Consider the following 20,087-nt stretch of genomic DNA (forward strand, 5'->3'; position numbering starts at 1 on the left):
ATAACGTTGTCTTCATGTTGTTGTGCTTGAGGGTCATCTAGTCCAACCCTCTGCAATTCAGGAATCTCAACTAAAGCATCCATTACAAATGGCCATCCAGTCTCTGCTTAAAAACTCCTAGTGAAGTCTATCACTATCCGAGGAAGTCTGTGCCATAGTTGAACAGTTCTTAACTATCAGGGAGTTTTCCCTTATGTTTAGTCTGAATCTCCTGTTTTGTATGCATTCATAATTTTATACAACTTTACTATATTTTCCCTTTATTCACATTTCCCCCCTAAGCTAAATAACCCAAAATGTTTTAATCTTTCCTTATAGGGAAGTCGCTCAAGCCCCCTTGATCATTTTTATTGCCTTTTTCTAGAAGGAATGGAGGTTTTGATCAGACTTACAGAGTGACCATAGCTGGTTAAATCTTATCCCCCAAAATGTCACAAGTTGGCAGTTTTGCCTCATTTCTGTGCAGCTGTGTCTTCTAGCCACACATTTTTGAATGAAAAGAACATAAATGCATATCCAAGTTTTATGAGAAATCGTCATTCATATGTTTTAAGAACAGTTTCTGTGAATTGCAACTTATTACTAAACTCAAAACCACGGAGAGACCTGGTCTGAACAAAGACATTGGATTCTTATCTCATTATACATGACAAAGCTATCTTTAGCCATCTCACCCCTTGCTTTTTCCTTTAGGACTAATTGCAGTCGTTAACAGTCATCATCAACAGGTTTTCCACACCCATCATTCCCACCACCCTTCTGAGTAATACCCCTCCTCACTCTCTCACTATATATAAGGGTCTGGTGACTTCTATTTCAGTGTATCCGAAGAAGTGTGCATGCACACAAAAGCTCATACCAAGAACAAACTTAGTTGGTCTCTAAGGTGCTACTGGAAGGAATTTTTTATTTTGTTTTGACTGTGGAGAAAGTGTTTGCTTTCTCACTTTCACAAGGCACATAATTCTAATAAAGGAAGAGTTACTGCAATGGAGAGACAGCAGGAACCATATGTTTCCCTTTTATCTAAGCTGATGTTAATGCAGTGTGAATTTCCTGGTAACTAAAGTGAGGATGTTTCAGTTTGTAGTAATGTGCAGTTCAGAATTTGTTCATGTCCCCTTTAATACATTTCAATATAGTATCTCAGTATTGTTGTTGTTCAGTCGTTCAGTGAACAACAACAATACTGAGATACTATATTGAAATGTATTAAAGGGGACATGAACAAATTAGTCTAATTAGTATCTCAGTATTAGTCTAATAAAATGTAGTCTTCGGTGGCTGTAGTGTGGATTTTTTAAAGCTAGTGTGGCATTGTAGCTAAGAGGCCTACTTGTGGACTTGGAAATGCTCAGTTCAAATCACACCCTCTTTATTTGTTTATAATTTTTGTATCCCAGAAGAGTTCACATAAATAAAGATGAGATATAGACCTGTCCCTCAACCTTACAAATTAAAAACACAAAGTATGCAAGGGAAGGGAAGTAGAGGTAAAAGAGTATTGGTTTAACATTGCCAGGAATAAAGAGCTATAATCAGACAACTACATCCAGTTGAGCCACAGTGTTCTTCCCTTGCTGTTGGTTTTGCTTGGACAACAGAGGTGCTGCTGATAATCCGGCCATTGTTCCTCTTGTTAAGGGTGGGCCAGAGAGTTCTTCCCTTCAGCCCTGCAATCCCAGGGCAATTGGTAGTTAACTTGGAACCAAGTTTCCTTTCTGGCACGTAGGAGGTAAGTAGGCACCATACAGCTGCTCTTTCTCTGATTGATGGATAGGGCCAGACTGAACTTGACATAGGGTTCTTTCTGAAGGTAGAGGCTCCTTGAAGGCAAAAGGGAGCAGATTGCTCAATGGCATAATCTCCCCTGCCTCCAATTTATATAATACTGATCTACCGTACGTGGTTGGTAAAAGGTAGGGGCTTCTATTAGCCCCAGCCAGGATAACCCTGGGTCAAGGATGATTGAGTTAATCAAGCGACAAACAGGGCTACAAGTTCCTCATCCCTGGTGTAAGGATAACTGGCAATATACTGAACACTCTAAAAGTGCAACCTAGAAACTTTATTTATTGTACATTGGTTCTCTTATCATTCTTGAGACATTCCATTTGAAATACTTCCTCCTTTCTGACAGGTGATCAAGCCAGAAACTTTTTTTTCCAGTCTGGGTTACCTCAACCAGTTTTAGCACAGATATGGTAAGTGTAAATTTCAGGAGTTCATTTCAGACAAAAATTGCACAAGCAAATATATTGACTTTCTACAGTTACATTTCATCTATTTTATTCGAAGTGCACTTTTAATCTTCAAGACAAGGACTTTTGTCAAAATGGCTCTCTTTGAGGCCTTTGTGAAACCATTTTTTTTAGTCCAAAGAACTAATTGAAATGAAGAAATGAAATAAGTGGTAAACATTAATACAGCAGTTGATAAACTGCATTCTGATATCTTTGTGTAGGCAGCCTTAAATTAACCACCTGAAATACTTGCTGAATAAGTAGAAGCATGATTCTAAAATTAGAAGCTGAAAGAAATTCTATACTGCACATGCAAGTTTTTTCATTGTCTAGGGAAGAGCAACAAGTCACCTAAAGCATAAGCTCTGACCTGCAAACTGCCTTTATTTATTGAATTTTAGGATTTCTGTGTAATTACCTTAGAAATATGCATATCTGTTGAAGCCTTAATAAAGTTCTGTCTTGGCACATAACATATTTGCTAAGGACTGCTGTGTCACAAAAGTCCTTGTTTTAAATCAAAGATACTGCAAACAAATTTGACAGCCATGGTGATGTGAAAGGTGGTTGTGCTTTAAGATGAAATTATACACACACACACACGTACATACTTTTACAATGTATGTTGACGTTCTTAAAATTATTGTAAAATGTGTAGAACTAACAAACCGTACAGCATCTATTGCTTGAATCATTCTTTTACTGGCCTCTTACAGTATTTGTAGTTAGCAAGCCAGTAATCCATTAAGAAGTGTCTTATGTAGGCTTTCGAATCAAACTGTAATGGTTCTGAAGACAGTAACTGCATTTAAGTAGGTGTAATCTGGATTACTGGAGTTTTGCTTTACTAGGATACTTGTACTCCCTGAAAACCACTTGTTGGGTGTATCCTTCCCTCTGGAGAGCATTCATAGCTAACAAAAGTTCCACGTACTTTCAGTAGTGCTGTTTGAGACCAAGCAGGTTATATTTTCCTGAGTAGCTAATGAATTGATAACCTGAACTTCAAATGAAAGCAAAGGTTTTATTTAATCATAGTAAACAATATGGTAATTTATGACACTTGCAGTTTGAAATGAGACACATCGCTCAATGTGCTACATTTCAAACATTGAAAATGGTAGATACAAGACACCACCAGAGCAGTGTCCATAAATAAATATGTTACTGAATTAATTGCCATAGATTGCTGTGGTTTTCCGTGACCATTTCTGTAGGCTGTGGCTATGATCTATCCTTGTGAAAATGTTACCTGGAAAGGAGCATGAAGTAGCATGAAGAAGCATAGCCAGAAATTAGGACATTTGCTCTGAGCCCATTCACTCATTTCATTTGAGAGACACAGCTCAACCCAATATGTGTATTGGCCTTTTCTACACTTACCCTCTTCACCATCAGGAAAGTAGTGGGTATCACTTGGTCTGTACTGTTGTCTTGTTTTAACTTGGCATCTCTTTGACATCCCTGTCTGTCCTTGGAGACAAGGGGGACCTCAATTAGGGGTTTCCAAGTAGTTTTCTGGGCACACTTTGCATTGATGGAAGACCATTTACATTATAACTCAGTTACACACAGGTTTTACTATCCAAACTTAACATGTCCCCAGAAAATTTATTGTTAGGTGAGTGTTCACACAATGAGCTGATGATTTCAGTTATTTCCTATGGAAACATTTCTTTTTTCTTTTCTTTTTTGCCAAATACATTTTTATTAGTTTTCCAATATTACCCCAGTTATACAGTTTATACAAATACAAATTAATTCCAAATACATTCCAGTTATCCTATGGAAACATTTCTAATCCATGATTTGTCCAATCTCCCTCCCTCCCTGGTTTCCATCCCCAACTGCTGCAGCCAACTAGCAGAATACAAAGGAAAAGCAGTTCCCAGTCCAATCTTTCCTGCTCTGATTTGTCACATCTCCCCCCTCCCTTTCTCAATGGTTTCTGCCCAAAAAGGCTGCCGCCAACCTGCAAACAGAAAGAAGTAAGGAAGTGGCATTTTGGATAACAAGTGCTCTGATGGCAGGACCTGTGTGTAGTTGTAAAATGGTGATAGAAGTACATCTTAAATACTAAGTAGAGAACTTGAAAATTAGGCTCTGGGGTAGATAGTGAAACCAAGGAAAGGAAAGCATTTTGAGACACAATAATGGAAAATACAACTGATTAAACTCAGCGGAACTTATTTCTAAGTAAATCTGCACATGAAGCTGAGTCAAAGCATTAGTCCATTTTGTTCAGTATTATTATCGAGTGGACATTAGGACACCGCAAAGTAGTTTGTAATCCTTCAGTCACTTAAGCAGGAAATAATGTCATCACTTCAAGGGAATCTCTGAGTCATCCCCTCCCTTGGAGTGACAGTTCGTTTTTCCTGCCTCACTTGAAGCAGACCTGTTTTCGCTGATGCTCTTCTGGTCTTTTGTTCTGGTTCAGAGTTGTGAGCTTCATCACTGGGTATACAAGTGATTCTGTGTTGAGGATTTTGGTTACATTTTCCTCTCAGTGTTCCCACCTTCAAGGTTCTTTCTTTCTTCGAGGTTCTGTTTTTCTGTCTAAGGTATTTCCCCCGAAAGTCTGTGTCTTGCTGCATTTTGTGGTGTCTGTGTGAGATTCACTCACAACTATGTAACTGATTTGTTTCCTTGCTGATTATACAGTTGCTTTTAACACTTTATTGCACTGTTTTTAGCTGAGGAGGGCAGGGCTTTTGAGCCTGGGAACTTTGGCATTCAAAGCATTATGCTTTGGCTCCCCCCCCCCCCAAGAATAGGCACATTGTTTTTGAAAAGGAAAAAAGTTGAGTAGTGTTATATTAAATACAAACATGATTTGTATCTTAATAGCACTCTAGGTTTAGGGCAGGCTTCCTCAACCTCGGCCCTCCAGATGTTTTTGGCCTACAACTCCCATGATCCCTAGCTAGCAGGACCAGTGGTCAGGGATGATGGGAGTTGTAGTCTCAAAACATCTGGAGGGCAGAGGTTGAGGAAGCCTGGTTTAGGGTCAGACTTTGAAGTGTCCTTATACTCAAGTAAAAATGATGTCAGTCTTTCATCTTGAAACATATGAAAACTGGAGGGAGGGAAGACAAACAGATCACTGAATGGCAGTATTATACTATTCCTGTTGTAACCACGATCTTACAATTTCTATGAAATCTAATACTGTACCACCTTCATTTGTGGAAAAACTAAATATTTTTAACATCAAATCATTTCCTGGACTTTGTATTTCCATCTCTCCTTTTGCAGCCACAATACTCTGTAGAGTCACTGACATCTAGTTCACCTTTGACTGAGGAAGTTCTCAGTCTAGAAGGTGATAAAACAGGCTTCCTTGAGGTTGTTTACTATGTTAAACAATTTAATGACACAAGCTTTTATAAAAAAAAGGTTTGTAGATTTGAGAAAGACATTTAACTATTGCTAGAGCATGGTTATTTAAGAAATTGGGAGTAACAATAGATAAAGTTTTATTGTACCTTATTTCACTGATTTTATGTACAGTTTGATATAGCAGACTTGCTAGCAGTTTTGTAGTAGAATCGGGAATCTTGACAGCATTGCCTTGTGGCATTCAATTGACTTCTTGTTGAAATGGTTTGAAATATTACAGTTGAGATGAGAAATCTTTGTTCTACAACTCCATTTCATGTCTTTTGTAAGAAGACAATGACCTGGTTTGTGCAACACGTTAAACCACAGTTAAAAACAAGCCGTGGTTAATGTGAATGAACAACATTCAATCATAAAACCAGCTGTTATGACTAGAAGACGACAAAGTTAATTAAAGAAAGAAGCTATCAATAATGATAAAAATTCAAAACAGAATTTAATCCTTTGGGGCTTCAGTGTTAAGAGGGTGGTAAGTGGAAAAGAGATTATAGTAAAGAGGTGCTAAAAATAGTAGTGTTCTTTTCACCACCACACACACACACACACACACACACACGTTTGGCTTCTTGTTCCTTAATTTGATTTACATTGAAATTGGATTTGATTAGTTGGGCTGACTATTTTATACTTGTGTTTTCTGTTAGGCAATAGTACTGTTTGCATAGTCTTAAATAGTTGTTTTCTCTGCAGGGCATTAATTTATGGAATTGGTAGGAAATGCAGATGAAGTAAAAACATTGCACCTAAATAATATGAGGAATGATAACTTTATGGACAGCTTGAGACTAACATCAAAAGAAAATAATCTGATACTGAATTTTCCCTCCCTCCTTCCTCTTTGATGTTTGGGCATGTATACCTTCGTCACAACATAATGTTTTTGTCCACCACTGCTCAGTGTTACTGACTGCTGATGGTGGACATAAGGAAACATATAAAAAGGCAATAATGTCATCATAAGGGTATATGTGCAGGAGAGAAATCTACATACGGATGTTGCCTTTGATGTTAGTGCCAGGTCACAGAACATGTGTGTTTTATCCTGAGCTGCAGTGCAGCACTTTTTCTTTGTAGTAATATGATCTGTACAATATAGCAGAATTGCATCATTTTGTACAGGTAGCATAACAATATTATTATCTAGTTGGTTTGCAGGATTTTTTTATAACATAAATGTAGTGTAGATTAAAATTTATTTATTTATTTTACATCTTTTGGAAGGGTATGCAAGTCATGAATTACCTTTTCTTTTTTGGTAGGGCTCTGGCAGATATGAACAATGATGGGAGAATGGACCAGCTGGAGTTTTCTATTGCTATGAAACTTATCAAACTAAAACTTCAAGGTTATCAGCTTCCTTCTGTATTGCCTCCTATTATGATACAGCCTCCCATTGCCATTTCTACTGCACCAGGATTTGGTAAGGGCAGACTTCATTTATGTTTATGTGGTGTCTTACTTGCCTTTCTCTCTCCCTCCCTCCCATTTCGTAGTTAACTCTCAAAAGTCATAGTAATATCAAGTGCAACATTGATCAGCGATACTAGAAGACGAAACACTACTAATTTTGCTTTTTGATTACATTCAGCAGTCCAAGGAATTGGGTTTTGTTTTTTAGTTTCCTGCCTTTTTTCTTATAGTGTACAATATTTAAACCAATAAACTAGTTTTTTTGGCCTAAATCAGTTTACAGTGGACACTCGGGTTGCGAACACGATCCGTGTGGGAGGCGCGTTTGCAACATTGATCAGCGATACTAGAAGACGAAACACTACTAATTTTGCTTTTTGATTACATTCAGCAGTCCAAGGAATTGGGTTTTGTTTTTTAGTTTCCTGCCTTTTTTCTTATAGTGTACAATATTTAAACCAATAAACTAGTTTTTTTGGCCTAAATCAGTTTACAGTGGACACTCGGGTTGCGAACACGATCCGTGTGGGAGGCGCGTTTGCAACCCGCAGCGTCGCGTCTGCGCACACACGGGTTGTGATTTGCCGCTTTTGTGCATGCGAGAAGCACTGAACCCGGAAGTAAGCTGTTCCAGTACTTCCGGGTTCGGCACAGTGCGCAACCCGAAAATGCGCAACCTAAAGTGGCCATAACCCGAGGTATGACTGTACTTCATACTTAACCACCACTCTGCAAGCAGTTCTTCCAGCATATTAGTTTATTCTCACTGTTAAGATCTTCACATTTTAATCTTTTAAGAGTATTTATTTTCAGCCTAATACAGAGTAAAAAATAATAATTCTGTAGCAGATTCTGAGGTGGTTTTGATAGCATTGCATTTGATTTGATGGTACTGAGTGCCCTCATTGAGCCCGCTTAGCTCCTTGGTGTACTCCAGAGCTTAGGACAAGGAAATAAGCTGGGTATTGCATGCATGAACCTTGAGTCCTGTACTCCACTCCCCTGGTGCAACAGCAAGAAAGAGACTGGAAGGCCTTGCTTTGTTTTCAATGAAAAGCAGTTTCATTGTTGCATACAAACCCAAACAATGGTTTCAATAAACATAGTTAAGACCTAACTTTGAATGATTATGAAGTTGTCTTGTTTCAATATCTCCAAGTTGAGTTGTTGTTATTGTCAAACATAATAATAAGCAGAAGCTAGTTGAAAATGGAAGTGAAAGCTTCCAACTTCTTCCTAGTAGCCATGTTGCTAGAAGACACAGAAAAGGGTAGTTGGCAAGCCCAAGGCCATTCAACTTGTAAATGATGGTAACTATGAAAATCTCTCTCTTCTAGGTATTGGTGGCCTACCCAGTATGCCTCCTCTTACGGCTGTTGCTCCAGTGCCAATGGCATCCATTCCAGTAGTGGGAATGTCTCCACCTTTAGTATCTTCTGTTCCTACAGCAGCTGTGCCCCCCCTTGCTAATGGAGCACCAGCTGTTATACAACCTCTACCTGCTTTTGGTCACCCTGGTAAGTTGTGTTACTTGCAGTATCATTCTAATGTTCTTTTTCTCTCCTTTAGTATTATTTTATCTTTTGACTCTCCTTTTTATTTTTGCCTTTTCTTGCTTATATTTTTTTATTATTTTTAAAAAGTGCTTTTGTTGCAAGCTGTCTTAGTTCCTATTTTAAAACAAAAAGCAGCATGCTAACCTAAAAATTAATTCCTGAAGTTGACAGCTTGTCCTTTACTTATCATTAACTGGTTGACTGTACTTTATATTTAATTGCCCTGACCTGAAAACATAACTGTTCTATTTCAGCCACATTGCCAAAGAGTTCTTCCTTCAGTAGATCTGGTGCAGGGATTCAGTTAAATGCAAAACTGCAAAAGGCACAATCATTTGATGTACCTGGGTAAGTATGACTGTTTTCTTTTTCTTTTTAATGCACATTTGCAGCATTGTTACAGGTGACAGCCCTGCAGCTACTCAGACACAATTTTCCCATTCAGTTTAAGGGGATTGGTTGTAAATAAGTGGTTTCAGAGATGTGACCTTGGATATAATAAGAGTAGACCTGAAGCTTTGTTGTTGTTCAGTTGTGTCCGACTCTTTGTGACCCCATGGACCAGAGCACGCCAGGCACGCCTGTCTTTCACCGCTTCCCGCAGTTTGGTCAGACTCATGTTGGTAGCCTTGAGAACACTGTCCAACCATCTCGTCTTCTGTCATCCACTTCTCCTTGTGCCCTCAATCTTTCCCAGCATCAGGGTCTTTTCCAGGGAGTCTTCTCTTCTCATGAGGTGGCCAAAGTATTGGAGCCTCAGCTGCAGGATCTGCCCTTCCAGTGAGCACTCAGGGCTGATTTCCTTCAGAATGATAGGTTTGATCTTCTTGCAGTCCACGGGACTCAAGAGTCTCTTCCACCACCAGTTACAGGTGGGTAGCCGTGTTGGTCTGCCATAGTCGAAACAAAATAGAAAATTCTTTCCAGTAGCACCTTAGAGACCAACTGAGTTTGTTCTTGGTATGAGCTTTCGTGTGCAAACACACTTCTTCAGATACACTGAAACAGAAGTCACCATCTGCAGTGATCATGGAACCCAAGAAAGTAAAATCTCTCACTGCCTCCATTTCTTCCCCTTCTATTTGCCAGGAGGTGATGGGACCAGTGGCCATGATCTTAGTTTTTTTGATGTTGAGCTTCAGACCATATTTTGCATTCTCCTCTTTTCACCCTCACTTTCTGCCATCAAGGTTGTGTCATCAGCATATCTGAGGATGTTATATTTATTCCGGGAATCTTAATTCTGGTTTGGGATTCATCCAGTCCAGCCTTTCGCATGATGAATTCTGCATATAATTTAAATAAGCAGGGAGGCAATATACAGCCTTGTCATACTCCTTTCCCAATTTTGAACCAATCAGTTATTCCATATCCAGTTCTAACTGTAGCTTCTTGTCCCACATAGAGATTTCTGAGGAGACAGATTAGGTGATCCGGTACTCCCATTTCTTTAAGAACTTGCCATAGTTTGTCGTGGTCAACACAGTCAAATGCTTTTGCGTAGTCAATGAAGCAGAAGTAGATGTTTTTCTGGAACTCTCGAGCTTTCTCCATAATCCAGAGCATGTTTGCAATTTGGTCTCTGGTTCCTCTGCCCCTTCGAAATCCAGCTTGCACTTCTGGGAGTTCTCGGTCCACGTACTGCTTAAGCCTGCCTTGTAGAATTTTAAGCATAACCTTGCTAGCATGTGAAATGAGCGCAATTGTGTGGTAGTTGGAGCATTCTTTGGCACTGCCCTTCTTTGGGATTGGGATGCACTGAAGCTTACACAGAGGCTATGTTCCAGGGATAGAACATAAAACCAAAATTGTGTACAGTCAAAACACATTGGGTGCTTGCACACAAGTTAAATGCACATACGTTGTAGGCCACTGCCTTTTTATGTGTGATGTTACAACCGATTATCTCATGTTGCTGTTACTTAAAAAAAATAAAATCATAGTTACTGTGAGAATGAAAAGCAGTGGCAGATTGTCTCAGTTTATGTGCAGAATTCATAGTTTGAAATTAAGCAGCTGCTCTGTCATGTTTGATTGTGATAGAATGATAATGGGATAACTGTCTCTGTTTTATAACTCCAGTGCATCTCCAGCAGCAGAATGGGCTGTTCCTCAATCATCAAGACTGAAATATAGGCAGCTATTCAATAGCCATGATAAAACAATGAGTGGACACTTAACAGGTATTCTTTTGTTTTTAATTTTAAAATTTTGTGGACTGTGCTAAATGTGTTAGAGATTGTGTAGTGCAGGGGTTAAGAGGCAGGTCCATCAATGTGTCTTTGCCATGATGCTGAGATGAAATTTCCAGATTCAGAGGCAACCAGTTGCTGGAGGAACAAACAGCAGTGGAAGGCTTTTATGCTCTGCTGTGAATCAACATCTAGTTGGCCACTGCTGGATATAGGGTACTGTACCAGATGGGCCCTTGATCTGATTCAGAGTCCCCAGCTCTGCCATTTTATGAAAATCTTGATGTTGAGCTTATCTGCACAGATTATTTTTTTCTAAATTTTGTTTTGTTTCTTAATCTAAATGAGAAGCAAGCTTTCTCACTTCCTCTTACACTCAAAATATGAACAATTTTTACCTTATATGAGTTATTATAAGTATATTATATACATATACACTCTAAGTTTTCTAAAGTAACCAGCACATAAAAATATACAAACACCTGTGCATATAACTGTATAAAAATGTGCATGTATTAATATACTTTAAAAATTATGCTACAGAAATAGTTTCTTTCTTTGGAGATCACTCGTGGCTGAGTAAGATTGTCTTCCATGAACATGGTCTTAACGATGTGTCTGTAAGTGACTGTGGAGGCCAATTCTGGATTCACATGACCTTTCACAGTGGGGACATAGGTTTCTGGGTGGGAGTTGATCATAGTGGGGATTTGCCAAATGTGCCTTCCTCTTAGCTCGTTCCTCCCTTTTGTCCTGAGTTCATGCTTCTTCAAAGTGCAGAAATTGTACATCATGGAGCTTGACTCATTTACAGTGGTGCCCCGCTAGACGAAAAACTCGCTAGACGAAGGGATTCGTCTAGCGGAAGGCTGCCCCGCAAGACAAATTTGTCTGGGGCTGCCTCGCAAGACGATTTTTTTTTTTTTTTGTCTAGCGAAAACCGCGGTTTGCATTGGTGCTTCGCTAGACGAAAAAACCGCTAGACGGAAATACTCGCAGAACGAATTATTTTCGTCTAGCAGGGCACCACTGTATACTATTTATGTGTATAATATGTGTAATTTTCCAGCATACAATGAGTCAGGCTTTTAAAAAAAGATTGACCCAGTGTTACTGTTTATGTTGAAAATAGATACTGTAAGATATTAAAAGTTTGTCACATAAGTGACTGTTTTGAAAATCAAATACTAAAATATGAACATTTTGTCAGTTTCATGGTCTAATGTTTCCAATGCTTTAGGTCCACAAGCAAGAACTATCCTTATGCAATCAAGCTTACCACAAGCTCAATTGGCTACAATATGGTAAATATTTTTCATAAAATTGTACTTTAAGCACCAGAGATAATTTTATTATCCATATCCTTAAACTTTTTCAGCCGTCTTCCTTGTTGTTATTAATAATGACAATTTAGTCTGTACTTGGCAGGGCTTTCCAGAAACAGAGCTTATCCCACCCTAAGCAAGTTTTCAATATACCATATTTTTCTAGGAACAGGTGTTGTAGATTGTGTTTTTTTCCTGGTTTTGATAGTGGGCAGAAACTACAAACACGTAATTGGTTCTTTTTTCAATAGGAATCTTTCAGATATTGACCAGGATGGAAAACTTACAGCAGAAGAGTTTATTTTGGCTATGCACTTAATTGATATGGCTATGTCAGGACAGCCATTGCCACCTGTCTTGTCTCCGGAATATATTCCTCCTTCATTTAGGTAAAATTATTATAGCTTTGATTTTGATCCTGAACCATGATTAATTAGAAGATTATTTGTTTTTGCTTGAATTCTGAAAAATGCATTAAGAAAAGGTTAATGCTATAATCTCCTGTGTGCATTAAGCAAAAAAATGAGCCATACTCCTTTATGTTGAAGTTGTTCTCTTTGTCAAAATTGTACTGAAGAGTGGTAGTAGTTGTTATTTTTGAGTGAATGCATCATTTTAAGGTAGCTAAATTAAATATATCATTAGGCCAGTACACACATTGACTGTGTGTATTGAAGATTGCTTTTCTTTAGCCTGTATTGAAATATTCATGGCATTGTCCCAGTCATTAATCATGAATGCAAATTGTAGTGTGTCATGACATCACAAATCCTTTTAAAGTTGTGGTAGTGTGAAACACTGACATGCAATCTCATAATGAATTCAGTGGATGACCTGTTTGCATCAAAGGCAAAGAAACTAAAAAACAAGATGTGCACAGTAGTTGTGTGTCTAGGGCCACAGTAGAAATTGCCTCTTATAGTAGAAATTGCCTCCTGTAGTCGTACAGGGAGCAGCAAACTTTTTCAGCAGGGGGCCGGTCCACTGTCTCTCAGACCTTGTGGGGGGCCGGACTATGCCCCACAAATAACCCAAAGATGCATTTTAAATAAAAGCACACAATCTACTCATGTAAAAACACGCTGATTCCCGAATTGTCCGCGGGCCGGATTTAAAAGGTGATTGGGCCGCATCTGGCACCCGGGTCTTAGTTTGGGGACCCCTGGTTTAGTATTTACATTGACTGTGACTGGTCGTATGATGGATTCACACATACACATTCACTTGCCCAGTGGTAGCTTGCAAATGTAAATGCAGTATCACAAACAGAATACTAACTCACAGACCCACCACAATGTAAGTGGAATTGGTTTATATATGAATTAAATGGTGAGGAATCAACAGATGTATATGTAAACTGGCCTGTTGGTGGCTTTCAAGGCAGGCCTCATTGCAGCTTTACTTATGTATTGAATTTTAATTTTATATGAGTAAGTTAGTAGCCTGCACAGTACTCTGACTAGGTAACTAAATTGTAATGGAATTAATAACAGAAGTATTATTCATATACTGTACACATTTTAACCTATTGTCTCTTCCTGACAGAAGAGTTCGCTCTGGCAGTGGCGTATCTGTTGCAAGCTCGGTGTCTGCAGACCAGAGGTTACCAGAAGAACCAGTGTTAGAAGAAGAACAGCAGCAATTAGAAAAGAAATTGCCTGGTGAGTGATGATGTAAATAAGTGCACTTTGACCATCTTTTGGGGAGACACTAAAACATTTGGGGATGGGGGTGGGATATGCCACCTGGAGTCAACAGGTGAAGTGCTGTAATTCCTGGAAGATATGTGTTGGTGTGAGTTAGAATTTTGGTAATTTGTGTCTGTCTGAACCAAGAGAATGTTTGAATGAGCCTGCAAATTGCAAATGTGATTGTCACATTTGTTCATGTTAGCCTTCCTTTCAGTATCTTCTGATGTTACCTTCATAATTACAATATAGCTTCTTATGTTCACGGTGCCCTAACATCAGAAACTCATGGGAGAGAAGCTTGCAATACAGCCTTTTCCAATATTAGTGCCACCCCCTGCTAGAAACGTACATGGGAAGGAGATGTATCCTGGGCTCCTCCCACATTACATGAACCTTGTGGCATTCTCTTTGCCCAGTAATAGCTGTAGTACCATAAGGGTCTTTTTTGACTGCTTGGGTCCTTTTTGATATGAATATATTTCATTTATTCAGTGGAGAGCATGCTAACTTAGTACTTCAACTATTTCTCTGTGAAGTCTTAATAAAAGATAGCCTCATAGGAATTAGTTCCTATTTAACTGCTTTACACCTTTACAATGACCAGTATACCGTAATATACAGAGAGGAACTGCATGTCTGTGCCTAAGAGTTGTGACTTGCAAAACCCATTATCTTGTGTAACCTTCTGTAGGAATACTGAAATGAATGAAAATAGGATGTTTGCTCAAATTGTTAATATTTTAAAGTCAGTTCCAGATGGATATGATACAATATATTATATTATATTATATTATATTATATTATATTATATTATATTATATTATATTATATTATATTAGTGTGTGTATGTGTATAGATATATATATCACACACCCACACACCCTGAAACTGATTTCTTACTGTAACATTCTTTTTCTTAAAGTAACGTTTGAAGATAAGAAACGTGAGAACTTTGAACGTGGCAATCTAGAGCTTGAAAAGAGGAGACAAGCCCTTTTGGATCTGCAAAGAAAAGAGCAAGAGCGCCTTGCACAGTTAGAAAGGGCAGAGCAGGAGCGGAAAGAGCGTGAACGGCAGGAGCAGGAACGGAAAAGGCAACTGGAATTAGAGAAACAGTTAGAAAAACAGAGAGAGTTGGAACGCCAGAGAGAAGAGGAAAGGAGGAAAGAAATAGAAAGGCGTGAGGTAAATGGACAATTTCAGAAGAAATACCTACTTGTCTAAAAACAAATTTTAAAAGGTATATTGGGGAATATTATGCTTTCTTCAAAATTTGTACAAAGTGAAATCATTTTTTAAATAAAATTAGAAATGATCTAATGTCAGTGCAACATTTTCTCAGGAAAGGGTGTAGGTAATTACCCATTTCTTCACTTGGATCTGATAAATGATCATGTGAGTTTTGAGACTGTTGAATTAAATCTACATGGATTCATGTATGCTCCCTTGATAGCCACACTGTACAATACTGGCTATTGCTTAGCTTTGGAACAAAACCGAAACTCCAGGTTTTGACCTTTTTAAAGCCCTGTACTGCTTGATTCCATGTTATGTTAAGGACTGCCTTCTCCTGTATATACTCCTGCATATTTTATGAGTATTGAATTCCCTGCCGCCACTTCCTTCAGAGTTAAAACAGGTGATTTTTCTCTCCATTGTAGAGCTTGCTTCCGTGAATGGCCTGCCAGGCTTGTTTGTTGGGCTTCTGGTAGTACCTGGCATGTTTAGGATCATAGAACTGTAGGGTTTGGAGGGACCTCGAGTCTCATCTAGTCCAGCCCCCTGCAATGCAGGAATCTCAACTAAAGCATGCATGGCAGATGGTCATCCAGCCTCTGCTTAAAAGCTTCCACCACTTTCCAAGGGGAGTCTGTTACACTGAAACTGCTCTTACCATCAGAAAGCTCTTCCTAATTTTTAATCAGAATCTCATTCTTTGCAACTTGAATCCATTGGTTTGGGTCCTGCCCTCCAGAGCAGGAGAAAACAAGCTTTCTCCATCTTCCCTGTCACAGCCATTTAGATATTTGAAGATAGCTCTGATATGTCCTCTCAGTCTCCTCTTCTGTAGGCTAAACATACCCAACTCCTTCAACCGTTTCTTATAAGGCTTGGTTTCCAGATCCTTCATCATCTTGGCTGCTGCCCTCTGCCCACATTCCAGCTTGTCAATATCCTCCTTAAATTGTGGTGTACAGAACTGGACATAGTACTCCAGGTGTGGTCTGATGAAGGCAAAATAGAGCAGGCTATTACTTTCCTTGATTGGGACACCAGACTTCTGTTGATGCAGCCTAGAACAGCATTACCTTTTTTGCTGCTGCATCACACTGTTGACTCATACTAAGTCCTCTAGATCCTTTTCACATGTACAATTGGCAAGCTAGGTGTCCCCCATCTTATATCTGTGCAGCTGGTTGTTCCTGCCTAAGTATAGAACCTTACATTTGTCCCTATTCAAATTAATTTTGTTAGTTTTGGCCCAGTTCTCCAATCTGTGAAGGTTATCTTGTGATTTTTATCGTGGTAGTTTAGCTGTAAGCTGCTTTGAAAGACTGTTAGGACTCAACATACTGATTTAAATAGAATAAAGAGCAGTCAGCATAACTAGTTGATTAGTGTTTTATTTGACCCAAGTTCCCTTTCCTTTCAGTTATGAGAAATATTCTTAGTAACACACAACAACCCTCTACAACAGGGGTAGTCAACCTTTTATACCATCTTTCTTGATGGTAAAATTTCCTTACTGCCCACCAGTGCTTGATGGAAGGAGGATTCAGATTGTGCAGTAGAACCCCCTGCCGCCCACCTAGCCCACTAGTGGGTGGTAGGGACCAGGTTGACAACCCCTGCTCTATAATATTAAACTGCTTGGAAGTGGAATAAAGTTTCAATAGCCTCTTAACACCTCCAGTGCTTTGTAACTCCCCCCCCCCGTAAATATTTTACTCCAGAGTAGTAGTAACATTTGAACCAGGATATTATCTTTTGAATGCAGGAATTCTCTTACCTGTCCGTTCCACAGACATTCTCTATTGATGCAATTTCCAGAATAACAATGTGTGTGTTTATGTACTCACAGAATCTCCTGGTTTAGATGATACTTTGTACATGGTGGGAAAGGGAGAACTTAGAGAATGTGTAGAAGCCCAGAATCCATTCAGTCTTGTTACACATAGAGGGATGACAGGAAGCGGTACATCTGCTAAATTGTAAATTTTGCATTTGAATGGTTTATAATGTGGCACAGATTACAAAAGTCTACAAATTATGTGTACATAATTTTAATCTTCTATAGGCTGCAAAAAGGGAACTTGAAAGACAAAGGCAACTTGAATGGGAACGCAATCGGCGGCAAGAGCTCCTGAATCAAAGGAACAAAGAGCAAGAGGATATAGTTGTTCTGAAAGCTAAGAAAAAAACATTGGAGTTTGAATTAGAAGCTCTAGTAAGTGAGAAATACCGGCCAGAATCTTTCAAAGTAATGTATTTCACCTTGGATATAACTAATGATTTGAGACAACCATACAAACCTGAGTCATTTCCATAATGATTGTTTTTCTTCTTCGACTTACAGACCAGTCTAGAAGTATTTGCAGTAAATATTGCATTCTATTTTAAATTTTGAGTAAACCAATTCTTTATTTTCTTGTTGAAGAATGATAAAAAACATCAACTGGAGGGCAAACTTCAGGATATCCGATGCAGATTGTCTACTCAAAGACAAGAAATTGAGAGCACAAACAAATCTAGAGAGCTAAGAATTGCAGAAATAACACATTTGCAGCAGCAGTTACAAGTGAGTATGTAGTTACTGAAAATATTTAGTTACTACACCCTGTCTGTTCTGCTGTTGATGAAACAAAATAGAGCATAATGCAATAATGCATGAAGGTTGAAACTAGTAGTTGTCAAATTTTATTATAACAGAAAAGAACCTGTTTAATTTTTGTTACATCTTGTGCCATGAAGTCCCCCTTTTATCATATTGGTGCACCGCTAAACCATAGTTTATTGCATCATACATAAGCAAGCACTGTGAGCTTTGGATTCCATGTCCCCAAACAGCCAAGAGGAGGCATTTGCAAGCTTCTGCTTTTTGGTTAACTGCTTTTTATTGTGCTGTTTGGAGCAACACATTGTGGTTAACATTACAGTGGTACCTCTGGATACGCACATATCCGGTTGTGTATCCTTCAGGATGTGAACGTGGCAAACCCAGAAGTATTTTTCCAGAAGCAGTCCCTCCGGTTGCGGAAACCCCGGGATCCGACTGGAGCTCCGGAACAGATCCCGTCCGCAACCGGAGGTACCACTGTAATAATACTTATTTTTAAACAAACAAAATTAAAACTATGTTTTCTGATGTTAGCTTGTTTTAAGCTAACCACAGATAATGTTAACCACTGTTGAAGGTAAAGCTGTGCTTTACTAAATGTGGAAGTGATATCTTTTGAGCTACTCATTGGCTGTGCAGGAGAAGGAAAAGTAGGTAGCACACAAATCCAAGACGTGTTGTAGCTCATTTCTGCTTGTGTACATTACACTAAACTTTGATTTTGATGTTATTAATTTACACAAAAGGATTAATACTGCTTAATCATCTATAACCTCTAAGCAGTTACATAGAATATAAAATGAGCATTTAAAAAAATTCAGAAGCTGGATCATAAGAAACAAGTTAACTTAAAAAATTATCAAAATATAAGTAATGAGGGGCTGCCATCCCTGCTAACTCTGCTCAGCAACTCAGCCTAGCAGGCAACCCCTTGCCAGTGCCTTTCCCCACACACCTGGCCAACCTCTCCTCCCTTTACACACCAGCAGATCCCCCACTCTTTACACCTCACCCACATCCTCCTCTGTACCCTCACATGTCTCCGAACCTTCACTCCCCCTCATAGCTTGGCCCAAACCCCTCATTCCCTCACAGCTCACCCCAGTGCCTTTTAAAGGAGGGTGTGATGCATTTCAGAGAGCAGGTTGTCAATCTCTGAAGTGCCTCCCACCCTCCTTTAAGCAGTACTGCAGTGATGCTTAACAGAGGGGGAGGTGCTTCAGAGCTTGATTTGCGAACAGCTCTCGTCAGTTGTGCCGCAGCATTCTGTACTAACTGGACCAGGAACAAAGTAAGCCCCCATAGAGTACATTGAAGTTAACAATACTTTGACCAGTTGCTCAGCTTATCCTTTTTGAACACTGGCTCCCCCCCCCCCGAAATCTAGCTAAAAATAAATAGTACGCCTTGAACACCAGTTTTTAATGTTGATTAGTATGATAGATAGGAATCAAGTGGTGGTTACATGAGCAAGTCTTTAGTTAAAACGCTCCTGGCTGCAGGGCAGAGATCAGAAGCTTTCACTTCTGTTTTCAATTAACCAAAGTTCAGTGTTCCCTCTAAACCCTAAACTGTGGTTAATCCTATCTGAGGTCTATTTAAATAAGGCAGCTTCCTGATCAAGGTTTAAAGTGGCCTTGTTTCAGTAAACCATAGTTAAGGCTAACCACATATCATATGACCACATGTCATTGCTCACCTGTGGTTCATTAAAAATGAAATTAAAAGCTTCTAATTTCTTCCTTGCAGCAATGCTGGAGGAAGAGAGGGGAGCTGATGTGTCCAAGACTCATTCATGCAACAAGAAACCATCATTTTATTATTACATCTGAATGAAACCATTGTCGAAAGCCACTGTACATTTCAGCAATAAATGGTGCTTGTGTAGTTTTATATAGATTCCATAACCTCACCTTTTCCTCACCTTCACAACATGTTGGTGTTAGTGCTTTGGAGTTGGTCATATTCATCTGTCTTTCTCCCCTCCCTACAATCAATTTTCAAGTGGTTGTCTACTTTTTCCCATTCAAAAAGCATGATATGAATGGTTTTTTTTAGCTATTCGTTTGTAGCATTTTCTAAAATATGAAAAAAATCCATTTAAAAAGAGTGACAGAACCTTTCTGGAGATGAGGTTGTGACATTTGTGAGATTGCTTTGGATATTAACATATAACTTGCCCAGATCTGGTTTATTGACAGTAGTAGGTGCTGAGTTTTGCCATAGTACAGTCGAGCAATTAACAACATGGTATTTTAGTTGAAGCTGAAATTGATTATTTTTTGCTGTTTTTTATTTTTGTAGGAGTCTCAACAGATGCTTGGAAGGTTGATTCCAGAAAAGCAATTACTCAATGATCAGCTGAAGCAGGTTCAACAAAACAGTTTGCACAGTAAGTATAATTAAAAACACAGTTCTGTGTTTGAAACA

The 20,087-nt window shown here is 38.9% G+C and overlaps 1 protein-coding gene across 5 annotated transcripts in view; it reads left to right on the forward strand.

The window, feature by feature from the left end:
* Nucleotides 1-20,087, forward strand: part of ITSN1 (intersectin 1) — an 80,814-nt gene that overhangs the window by 19,871 nt on the left and 40,856 nt on the right. For 3 of the 5 annotated variants that reach the window (XM_033146964.1, XM_033146968.1, XM_033146965.1), the window contains exons 4-15: nucleotides 2,141-2,204; nucleotides 6,905-7,065; nucleotides 8,393-8,572; nucleotides 8,866-8,959; nucleotides 10,694-10,794; nucleotides 12,044-12,107; nucleotides 12,380-12,517; nucleotides 13,674-13,789; nucleotides 14,742-15,004; nucleotides 17,118-17,267; nucleotides 17,478-17,618; nucleotides 19,962-20,049. In XM_033146964.1, the coding sequence (XP_033002855.1) occupies nucleotides 2,141-2,204; nucleotides 6,905-7,065; nucleotides 8,393-8,572; nucleotides 8,866-8,959; nucleotides 10,694-10,794; nucleotides 12,044-12,107; nucleotides 12,380-12,517; nucleotides 13,674-13,789; nucleotides 14,742-15,004; nucleotides 17,118-17,267; nucleotides 17,478-17,618; nucleotides 19,962-20,049 (1,560 nt within the window). The remainder of the gene's footprint in view (nucleotides 1-2,140; nucleotides 2,205-6,904; nucleotides 7,066-8,392; nucleotides 8,573-8,865; nucleotides 8,960-10,693; nucleotides 10,795-12,043; nucleotides 12,108-12,379; nucleotides 12,518-13,673; nucleotides 13,790-14,741; nucleotides 15,005-17,117; nucleotides 17,268-17,477; nucleotides 17,619-19,961; nucleotides 20,050-20,087) is intronic. The other 2 variants (XM_033146966.1, XM_033146967.1) reach the window with 2 other exon arrangements.

The sequence above is a fragment of the Lacerta agilis genome, chromosome 4 (genome assembly GCF_009819535.1).
Source record: "Lacerta agilis isolate rLacAgi1 chromosome 4, rLacAgi1.pri, whole genome shotgun sequence".
Taxonomy (NCBI): Eukaryota; Metazoa; Chordata; class Lepidosauria; order Squamata; family Lacertidae; genus Lacerta; species Lacerta agilis.